Source organism: Drosophila willistoni (genome assembly GCF_018902025.1).
Source record: "Drosophila willistoni isolate 14030-0811.24 chromosome 2L unlocalized genomic scaffold, UCI_dwil_1.1 Seg72.1, whole genome shotgun sequence".
NCBI lineage: Eukaryota > Metazoa > Arthropoda > Insecta > Diptera > Drosophilidae > Drosophila > Drosophila willistoni.
This window is the reverse complement of record NW_025814049.1, coordinates 472418-482628: the sequence shown is the minus strand read 5'-3', so window position 1 is coordinate 482628 and position 10211 is coordinate 472418. Positions and strand designations below refer to the sequence as shown.

At 38.2% G+C, this 10211-nt stretch overlaps 3 protein-coding genes across 4 annotated transcripts; 1 reads left to right on the top strand and 2 right to left on the bottom strand.

Moving 5' to 3' along the window:
• Nucleotides 1-1936: 1936 nt before the first annotated feature.
• LOC6637910 (N-acetylglucosamine-6-sulfatase) lies at nt 1937-3834 on the top strand. Its single transcript, XM_023181746.2, has 4 exons — nt 1937-2127; nt 2181-2865; nt 2936-3579; nt 3639-3834. The coding sequence occupies exons 1-4, from the start codon at nt 2125-2127 to the stop codon at nt 3780-3782; spliced, it is 1476 nt and encodes a 491-aa protein (XP_023037514.1). The 5' UTR covers nt 1937-2124; the 3' UTR covers nt 3783-3834.
• Nucleotides 3835-3894: 60 nt separating this feature from the next.
• Nucleotides 3895-4756, bottom strand: LOC6637911 (immune-induced peptides). The gene is made up of 3 exons (XM_002061038.4): nt 4670-4756; nt 4403-4609; nt 3895-4277 (listed from the first exon to the last, which is right to left on the bottom strand). The coding sequence occupies exons 1-3, from the start codon at nt 4719-4721 to the stop codon at nt 4009-4011; spliced, it is 528 nt and encodes a 175-aa protein (XP_002061074.1). The 5' UTR covers nt 4722-4756; the 3' UTR covers nt 3895-4008.
• Nucleotides 4757-5147: 391 nt separating this feature from the next.
• LOC6637992 (PAN2-PAN3 deadenylation complex catalytic subunit PAN2) lies at nt 5148-10194 on the bottom strand. Of its 2 annotated transcripts, none has more exons than XM_023182011.2 (14): nt 10078-10194; nt 9571-9767; nt 9340-9509; nt 8014-9284; nt 7825-7946; nt 7672-7759; nt 7546-7605; nt 7365-7483; nt 7116-7292; nt 6865-7061; nt 6244-6799; nt 5943-6154; nt 5648-5869; nt 5148-5583 (listed from the first exon to the last, which is right to left on the bottom strand). In XM_023182011.2, exons 1-14 carry the CDS (start codon nt 10106-10108, stop codon nt 5307-5309), a joined length of 3699 nt encoding a protein of 1232 aa, XP_023037779.1. In that variant the 5' UTR covers nt 10109-10194; the 3' UTR covers nt 5148-5306. The 2 variants fall into 2 exon arrangements, with proteins under 2 accessions (XP_023037779.1, XP_002061075.2); XM_002061039.4 differs by lacking the exon at nt 10078-10194 and adding an exon at nt 9924-10045.
• Between the last annotated feature and the right edge of the window lie 17 nt (nt 10195-10211).

The window sequence follows — 10211 nt, the reverse complement described above, 5'->3', positions numbered from 1 at the left end:
GAGTTTTCTATTAAATGCAACATTTATATTACAATTTAAAAATTTTTGTTTATTGCTAGAAACATCAAACTAATTAAGAAATAAATAACAAGTTTCTTAACTCCTCTAGGCAGTGAAATGTGATTCATAGTTCAACTTAAACAAGATTTTTATAACTTACTTCCATTTAAGAATTTTTGAAATATAACAAAAGTTCAAACATTCCTATAATACATTTTAAGGCGGAAAAAGGCGTGGCGAAAATTTGAAATCAAAACCAAATTTGATGTGAAACGTTTATTTAAAAAGTGCATCAAATCCCAAATCCCTCTATTTAGTTAATAGTTCCCTCTATTATTTATACGGCTCCCCCTATTTGATCCACTATTTTTCACTGAAACTTTTTTGAATTGCTCCCTAATGGGCGCGATTGGAATTAATTAAATTAATTAAGACTTAGACATTCGACTGCTAGGTTAATTACTAAAAAATATCAAAGAACCAAGAAATACCGAAATTCGAAAATTATTTGATCGATCGTTTGGAAATCAAACAACGTCAGTATTTAGTTTATTTTTTAAGCGCTTCTAGTTTAATATAACAAACTAAATAAAAGTAATCAGGTGTAGCGGATTCAGTTCATTCATTCATCTCTATTCGTAGTTACTCTACCTTTTGAATTTATATCGATATTGAAGTCTATAACATTAATCTTTGTGAAGTTAGTATCTAATTGTTTTAGGACTATCCTAATCTAAGTTCTCTCGCCTTATTTATTTAGAATCTAAATAACCTAAAACTAAAGAATCTAAATTTTAGATAAAGGTTTGTTTTCTTTTTACCATTTGGAAAAGATTCTAAACTCCAAAATGAGGCGTCCATCCAATTGAAGTGATGAAATGAGGATTGGTAGTAGAAATTTCTCTTAGATAGGCATGGAAGATTTTTTGGAGTTACAACGTGCTGCAGATTCAAGCTTATTCATATTTCATTGAACACATCTCCTCCCCATCTTTAGTTAACTGCCTCAATTCGGTTTGCTTATTGTTGTTGTCTATGCGGTAAAATTCTTCAAAGATGCTCCAATCATCACTAGAAGTAGCTATTAATTTATAAACTGAAAATTAGAAATTCTTTAAATGGACTAATGAAAAGTTCATCACAAACTTACTTTTTATTTAACTAGCCCAATTGTGGTCATTTATCTTGGGCAAAACGATATATACAAATAAACCCACTCTCTAGACCCAGTGCAAAAAGATAAGCCTCATTTTGCGGAGACAAAGAAGTGGCAGATTCGTTTTCACCTTTTAGTGAACAGTAGTCTATAGATCCATCTTTGTGCCAAATAATATATTATACATATGTCAGCCATTTGTTTTACCTATTGAGGCCGCCAGAGATTAAGTTGATGTATTCCTTGGGGAGAAAGAAAACACCATGTTTAAAAGAAAAGGTTCTAAAGTCATTTGATTAGCCTAGATGCCAATATAAAGCCATTAGAAGTAGCCACTAGAGTCTGATCTTGTGGAGGATTTTGTAATTGAATTGGAACAACATAATTGTACAGATACTCTACCTCAGCTGCACCAGATTTTCATGGATTTCCTTGTAAACTGCTTTATTCGAAAGCCCAAAAGCTAGGACTGCAGTACCCTTGGGTAAGGCCAAAAGTCCAATAGAAATATATGTTTATAAAAAAGAATCTCTAACATAAAAAATTGTTACTTACAAACTAGGCAGATAAAAAATTCAAAATTCAAAAATTCGCGAGCTGTCATTATTAATCAAGGTCTTGTCTATGGAGGCTCATAGCAAACGGAAATCTAAAATCAAAAGTCAAACTAAAAATCAAATGACAAATGTTCACTAATTTATTTGCTAACCGTTTTATACCAATTTATGTCATAAACCCAGCCCTCGTGACCATGGAGAACTGGTTCCAAAGACAGCATACCTCGCCGGCTCTCCGAGCCGTACGATCGTCTCTTCCACCTCAATCTCCTCCCCATCTTCACTTAATTGCATCAACTCGATTTGATTATTTTGCACTTGTTGTTGGGTACTTCTCGGTGAAATTCTCCACTGATCCACTGGCCCAGAGTATCACTCAGTTACAAGTCGCAAATAAAGAGCAAAACAAAAATGGTAAAAGTATGCAAAATGAAATTTCAAATCCTTTATTATGTCCTTTTTTGCAGTTGAATCTCATTTTAAGCCTCTCATTACTGTGTCTCGTTAGCGGTTATGTTTTACCCAACATTGTGGTGATTCTAAGCGATGATCAGGATGTGGAGCTACATGGAATGTTTCCACTCCAAGAGACCATGGATCTCATAGGTAGAGCAGGAGCTCAGTTTAATAACGCGTATACCAGTACGCCACTTTGTTGTCCGGCGAGAGCGAGTATATTGACCGGACAGTACGCACATAATCACAGAACGACAAATAACTCAATCAGCGGAGGATGCAATGGCCAGTTATGGAAAACGAGATCTGAACCACGGGCTCTGCCGGTTTTGCTAGCTGAACGCGGTTATCGAACATTTTATGCCGGGAAATATTTAAACGAATTCCGGGGAGAACATGTTCCACCCGGCTGGACAGAGTTTCATGGATTGCATGGGAATTCGCGTTACTATAATTACACCTTGTTGCAGAATGGCCGAAATGTCAGCTATACGGATACATATCTAACAGATTTGATCAGTGATCTGGCTGTGGATTTCATTCAACAGGAGGTCCAGTGGAAGCGAATGAACCCATTTTTTGTAATGTTGGCTCCACCGGCAGCACATGCTCCATATACACCGGCACCGCGACATGAGGGAACATTTGCCAAATGGAAGGCCTTGAGAACACCTAGTTTCAATGTGCCCACAAAGGGTAATTCGGATTGAGTTTTAGAGATTCATTAACCTATCTAAATGTAAATGTTTCTCTATCCTTGCCTCAGATAAACACTGGCTGGTGGGATCATCAAAAGTTTTACCAAATGAAACAATCGCCACCATAGACAAGTATTTTCAAAAGCGCTGGGAATCACTTTTAGCAGTCGATGAAATGGTATCCACTTTGGTGGCACTGCTGAACGAGACACAACTGCTGGATAACACGTACATTGTTTACACATCGGATAATGGTTACCATTTGGGTCAATTCTCTCAGCCCTTTGACAAACGGCAACCATATGAAACAGATATTCGTGTGCCCTTGCTGGTTCGTGGACCGGGGATTGCGAAAGGGAGTGATATCCAGTCAGTCGTTAGCCTTATTGATCTAGCTCCAACCATACTAACATGGGCCAATGCACTTATACCATCATACATGGATGGACAATCATTTAACGAAAATCTCCTGAAGCCACTACCCAGTGGGATCAATGAAACCTATAAGCGTCATCTGTTGATTGAGTACTGGGGTGAAGGCAACTATAAAACCTATAATCCAGAATGTCCTGGATCACCTAAAGATCGACTAGCTCAGTGTACCACCGATGCTGATTGCCATTGTCAGGATGCTTGGAATAATACCTATGCCTGTGTAAGAGATTTTCAATATAAAGTCGATCGCATCTACTGCGAATTTCGTGACACAGAGGTAAGAGAGATTTGGCTCAAAGTGAAATAAATAAATATCTCTTTATTTCTATTGTCTAGAATACTCTTGAGGCCTATGATCTTAAAGAAGATCCCTATCAAATGAAGAACATTGCATATGATCTCTTACCCATTGAACGGGCACTATATGGCATTATGCTACAGAATCTAACCAAATGCTCTGGCCATTCGTGTAATCTTTGAATAAAATTGACGTCAGTGGGAGAGAAAGAGAACTTGGGAAATTCCCAATCAATTAGCTACATATCAATTATAATCTACTTACGTTAACCCGAGGTCGTACTGATCATAATAATTTCTATTCATCTGAATGTGTATTTCGTTTGAATATAGACTGTATACAGTTCTTATATCAGTTATCAGAATCCTCTCCGGAATTCTCTATGGAAATCAGCATTTGCTGATTATATTAATTATTGTAGCGACCGTTTGGATAACGGAAACTATTGCCCAGGTACTCTGGATTGCGTCTATCAACCTTTAATTGGGGACTACGACGATCACGGAATGCACCACCAGAACGACGATCACGGAATGCACCACCAGAACGACGATTAACTGGATATGAGTTGCGCCGTCCTTGACCGTATTCTGGAAGGTTGGCATAGACACGTCTTCCATCAATACCTGACTCTCCACGCTGGAGCACAACGCCATTACCCGCCACGCCATGCCTTCCTAGAGAGATTCAACAAAAAGATTTTCAAGAGTTTAATACAAATAGAATATATTTTATGCATTGAATATTGTTATCAGAAGAGTAGCCAAAATAGCTAAAGTGATATTTAAATCCCTCGCTGTACCTGATCCGTTAGCATTTTTGCGATTCACATACGTATTGCCCTGCTCATCGGTATACGAATGCTCTCCTCGATTGGGTGAATTCTGAAAAGTGCCACCTACGCCATCCACCTGATAGGGTCCCGGGTTTTGGCCGCGTATATAAACTTGTTGGCCAGGTGAACCAAAAGTGTGGGGTCCATTACGTCCATCGTATGTCTGCTGAGCTACTGTCAGAGATTTGAATAGAATACTTTTTTAGAACAATGCCCACACCCACTCACACTTACCAGCACACAAAACTGCGCAAAATAAAATGAATATAAAACCCACTGATCTCATCTCGATGCTTGACTGACTCTTGACTGTTGTTTGTATCAGTCTACTTCAAGGTATTTATAGCTTCAAAGCTTCGATGCACACTCAAAGAGAGTGTTAAACAGTAGAGAGGAGAGGTAGCATTCTCTATACATACTATATAGATTGTGTGTATACACACATTTATATTATTTTGCCATACATATCTGACCCAAGTAATTGAACTTATGTATGTGACAGCTTTCGGTTAAAATTCGCAAGCTTGCTCTAAAAATTGAGAAAAATAATATAGAAAACAAAACTCGTTACAATTTTAATATATATATATATAGTTGTATCCGACAAGACTTTTATCATTTTTTTTTTCTTTTTTCGACTTAGTTATTATAAAATTGATAAACAAATTTACAAAAATTTTCGTATACAATCATAAAACTCAAATTTAAGTAAAAATATAAATATTATTTTAAAATAAAATGAAGGCTGCATATTTTGTCCACGGATCTGGTGTATCATATTTTAGTTTTTGTACTGACGATTACTTTCATTGTGAATTTCACGCAATTTTTTCTCATGTGTTACATTTTTTTCTTTTCGTTTATTGTAAATTTAGTCTTCAGGCACCTTCCATTGCAGCTGTTTCCCACGTTCATAAAGATTAATTAATGCCGTTGTAAACTTTTTATCAGCCTGTAATTCCAAATAGTGTTTATAGAGCTGGAGTGTGGTACGGGCATCCTCGATGGAATCATGGGTTTCGGATTGAATCTTCGTTCCCAAAAAGTGCCACGCCAGGAATCGCAGCGAGACCATACGATGATGGGGCAAATGGAAAAGATGAACCGTATCGATAATCTGCTCAGACGGCACATATATATTGATAACTCTGTAAGATTTGCGGGAAAAACGTCATTAGTTCAATACACTTTGATTTAGATCAATTTACTTACCTAAAATCATTCTTTAATCCATGTCCCACAAATATGACGCCTACATCGACAAGATATTTTAATTTCTGGTATGAGTACTTCAAGGCAGTTAATCGTTTATTACTGAAATTTGCATCCAAATCGCCTGGTTTGATTCCCGAGTATTGTGTTAGATAATCAACAACTTTTTCTTGCGTCGAGATATAATCATCCATAAAGGGAACTTCCTCGTTGGGTCCTTGTCTAAAAAGTTCATAAAGAATTGTTGGCATATTTAATGGACAGAAAATGAATTGAATTTCAATTCAGAATTTACCCACGAATACATGAGATACGGGCGACGCTCATGTGGCATGGTTTAATGGTCGCAGTTTTGCCATCCGGACGAATTTCATTCTCTTCCGGATTAAGAGTAACAAACTCCGCATCCATAGCAACCAAATCTCCTGCCTTTGGCATTTCAGATGAGTCTAAAGGCTTAAATGTTGCATCCGAACTCAAGTTGCTAGACACAGGATTTAGAATATCCTTCAAATAAACAAAAAAAAAAAAATTACAGAAATTTAACTCCCAAATTTAATCCAATTGAACATCTTGTCTTTTTATCTTTCTCTCACTTGTAAAAATGGATTTATAGAATCATTGACGCCCTCCCCGGCGCCGAGTAATGGTTCCTCTGTCTGGGTAACTGTTGAGCTTGAACTACTGCACGAGTCCGTCTCATCATCGGTGGTGCCATAGAAAAGTACACAAGGCACTTTCCAATCCAGTGTGAACCAAACCGATTCCTGCGGCGATACGGGTGATATGCTAAAATCGTTAAATATATACCATTGCGATTGCAGTTCCTCTGCCGATTCCATATTCACTGATTTCGTTAGATGATACGAACGCTGCACATTAATCAATGAGACCAAATTCTTTTGAGAGCCATCATCGATTTGACAGACAACGGCATGCAGAGCATACGAGCGATTGATTTCACCGCTCATGGAAGCCGGTTCGGGTTCATCGATATCTTGATCAGTTTTACACGAATCTGATTGCGAGTGCACTTGGAGTTCACCCTGATCCGTAATGCCCATGCTAAAGGCCAATGGAAACCATGGCTTTTGTCTTCCACTTGGCGAATTTTGCACATTATTTGTTTGACTTGTATGGGAAGGGGATTTTCTACAAACAAATAAAAAACCATCAATAAGTATTGCAAAGTAATTTTGTGCACTTTTAAAACTAACCGATCTGGATGCATAAAGTGGCAATCACTACGAGAACAATTGATGCCATAACGACATGGTTTGCTTGTGCTTAACGATGTTACCAATTCAGTTGTGGGTTTCTCAATGACTCGATTAAGTTGACGTTTCAAAAAGCTAATATCCTTGTCATTATTCAAACCGCAATTGATGGCCAACATTTGCGGCAAGGCGGTGACCTAGAAAAAAAAAGGTGAATAACTCCAGAAATTATTATTACAATTTTCCCTTACCTTAACACTCTGATTGGTAGGTGAAAATTTTTTACAGTTCTCGCAAAACGCTTGAATATTCTTCTCTGTACTGAGTGACCTTTTAAGAATGGTGCCAAAATTAAAATACTGCTCCGTGTCCTTTATATGTGTGGGATACGACATATTGCAAGCCAAAAGGATGTTATCTTTTGATTTCTAAATAAGGAATATTTTTTATAAGTTTTTTTTTTTTTTGAAAAAACCTTATCTTTTTTGTTTTCTTTTCACCTCTACGTGGCATTTAATGCAGCGATTTATACAAATCTGTTTGGTTCCAAATATTTTACTAATTTCTGTTTCGGCATTGATTTTGCTGCGCTCTCGTTCATCATCCTTGGCGCTATCATCTAAAATGAGTAAGATATTAATTATTTGTGATAAACAATTAAATTAATGACTCAATACTAACCACAAATGGAATCATACAAATCAGACGATTGATTATTTTCAGGTGTTCCTGGATATTCAGCTGAAATATATATAACAAATATCATGAATAATTTTATTTTAATTTTGTATAAACTATTTGATTTACCATGCAAACTGCCGCTTAAGACCGAAGAATTCTTGCTGGAGTCAAAAATTTCATAGTGCATTTGATGCAAAATAAAGCGATTCCAGTTCTTAAACATTCAAGATATATATTATATTATATATTTGTATATATATATATAATTATATATATTACCTGTATAAGACTAATGAGGTTTACATTGGACGAGCGATCTGTTAGAATCAAACCCAGGGCGGAAGCTTCCGGCACAGTGCGAAAAGAACGAAGAAAATTGCTGGCTTGGCAAGGTGTAGAGGCTTTAGGTACATAAATTAAGCATTTGATTAGCTAATGTAATATTGCTACGATTCTACAACTACTGACCATTGCTTTTGTCCAACATTTCAAACAAAAAACCCAATTCACAAGACAAACAAAACTCCTTAGAGCAGGAATGTTCAATTAACTTTATGCGCAACGATTCCGTAAAATAGAGAATCTGCAACATGGCATTGCAATAGGAGTTTGGTAAGGTTGCCTCCAGGCCAGCAAAGCATGTCTGATTATGCTGCTCGAAATCGAAATCCTGGGTGCCCAATTTCGAGTATTTAAGCTCGACTTTTCGATATCGTCTTGGAATGATTTTGACGCCGTTTTCTGTCTTTGTGGTCGGCGCCACACCATTTGCATTAGGAATTGCACCCATGCCAGTACCAACTTGTTCCATCACATAGGGTATTTGGTTTCGTCGCGCTGTACGTGGATTCGGCGAATAGCCAATGGGTCCTTGCATTTTCATATTATTGAGAACCTCGGGATCAATCGTCTTCGGCCTACGATAGCTATAATGCAGCAGCTCCTCCGGCCAGTCGGAGAACCAGCTTGTGCCTGTCGTTAGATGAGGCAACATAACCGATGATAGAGGAAAATTTGCATCTGTTATGGACACCATGGGCAATGACGGCACCACATCTGCGAATTCAGTATTCCGGGAGAACGCATTAAACTGTGGCTGTGGCGTCTGTATGGAAGCAATTATATTAATGTGACCCGATTGGTCGCCAAAGGCCATTGCCTGGGATGAGGAGCTAATGTCAAAGCTTAGACATTGACTACCATTCGTGTTGATTTGATACATGGACACACGGGGCTCGCTTAACTCTACTGTGTCGACCAATTGTATTTGGCCATAGCTGGATACGACGGCCAGCCGGGACGTAAGTGATGGCAGGAATTTAAGCATTTGCGGATCAATAAGTACCGGTATGGGGGATATGAGACGGAGCATTCGCAAATCATAGACCATTAGGAAACGATCTATGGCCAGATTATTTTGCCTGCCACTGTAGCCGCACGAAATTAGCAAGTTTCCCTGTACACTAAAATCCGACAGAACATTTGTATGGGTTTTAATAGTATGCTGGACACTGAGGCTATTCAAATCCCGCAATGTCACCGTTCCAAACTGATCGCCGGCAAATAGGAAACGAGAATTCTTGCGTAATACCGTGCAACCAGCGGCACCAACATGCTCCAGTCGTGTCTCTTTAAGTGTACGCAAATCGAAATCGATGAGGTCCTCCTGCAAACCAGCCATGACCAAGCGATGAGGAGATAGCTGCAACATGCACACCATTTCCACCATATTATTGGATCTGCCAAAAAAAATAAGTAAAAACGAGGCAAAAACCTCCAATTATATTTGCTTACTTGTGGGTAAACTTGGGTAGACCTCGTCTTATTTGATGACGCAGCGAGGTCTGTGTCAAGGCTAGCACACCCGAATCCAAAGTAGCGATTTGACGTACGATATCGCTTGTATGCACTTGAAATGAGGTGTACTTTTGCATGGAACTGGTATAGTACGAGGTAACGTGTCCCTGAGAAAAAACAGACGAATCTTATATTATATATGTGTGAATGAAAACTGCGCAAACGTACACCCTGATTTCCCATCCAGAGGAGCTCTTCATAGTCATCAAACGCCACGCTCGAGACTCCATAATGCTCTCCGCCATCGGCCAATACGGGTACTAGCTCCACATAATCCGGGTCAGTTGTCCCAATGTTGAAGCCATTAAAGCTTGGTGAGAAGTGACCAGACGATCCGCGGGCTGGCCCCGTAGCATCGTAGACACCTGAGGATATGTAAACACAAAGGAGAAAGCTTTAGATTTGCGATGAACACACCAACACAAACACTAACTGTATATGTGTCTGTATGAAACAAATATTTGCTTTTGTGTGGCTTTGCTTCTGTATTTTCTTTCTTTGTTCTCGCTTGCTTGACATACTTAAAATATTTTCAGGGGCGCGATCGGTGCCGCAATACATATAGTCCATTTATTTGCTCCACGGTGTTTTAGTTTTGTGTTAAACAATTATTTTTGTTTTATTTTGTGAATTCTAGAGATGTGAGTAATTTATGCGAAAATACTGTTGACTCACAAGTTATCGATACTTTGCATTTGTTTATCATTTTTGTTTACCCCTAAACACAGCGCTTAAGGTTTGTGCATCGAATGTATGTATCTCTCGCTCTGGTATTCCCGTAACATCAATGTACATTGAAATTGTTAATA

Excerpts from the sequence above, each read along its gene's own strand:
- LOC6637910 (XM_023181746.2), top strand. Across the intron at positions 2,866-2,935 it reads TTTCAATGTGCCCACAAAGG|ATAAACACTGGCTGGTGGGA; the intron begins GTAATTCGGATT and ends TCCTTGCCTCAG. Across the intron at positions 3,580-3,638 it reads GCGAATTTCGTGACACAGAG|AATACTCTTGAGGCCTATGA; the intron begins GTAAGAGAGATT and ends TCTATTGTCTAG.
- LOC6637911 (XM_002061038.4), bottom strand. The coding sequence starts at position 4,721 with ATGAGATCAGTGGGTTTTATATTCATTTTATTTTGCGCAGTTTTGTGT. Across the intron at positions 4,610-4,669 it reads TTGCGCAGTTTTGTGTGCTG|TAGCTCAGCAGACATACGAT; the intron begins GTAAGTGTGAGT and ends AATCTCTGACAG. Across the intron at positions 4,278-4,402 it reads CAAAAATGCTAACGGATCAG|GAAGGCATGGCGTGGCGGGT; the intron begins GTACAGCGAGGG and ends GAATCTCTCTAG.
- LOC6637992 (XM_002061039.4), bottom strand. The coding sequence starts at position 9,972 with ATGGACTATATGTATTGCGGCACCGATCGCGCCCCTGAAAATATTTTA. Across the intron at positions 9,510-9,570 it reads TCTGGATGGGAAATCAGGGT|GGACACGTTACCTCGTACTA; the intron begins GTACGTTTGCGC and ends GTTTTTTCTCAG. Across the intron at positions 9,285-9,339 it reads CTACCCAAGTTTACCCACAA|ATCCAATAATATGGTGGAAA; the intron begins GTAAGCAAATAT and ends TTTTTTTGGCAG.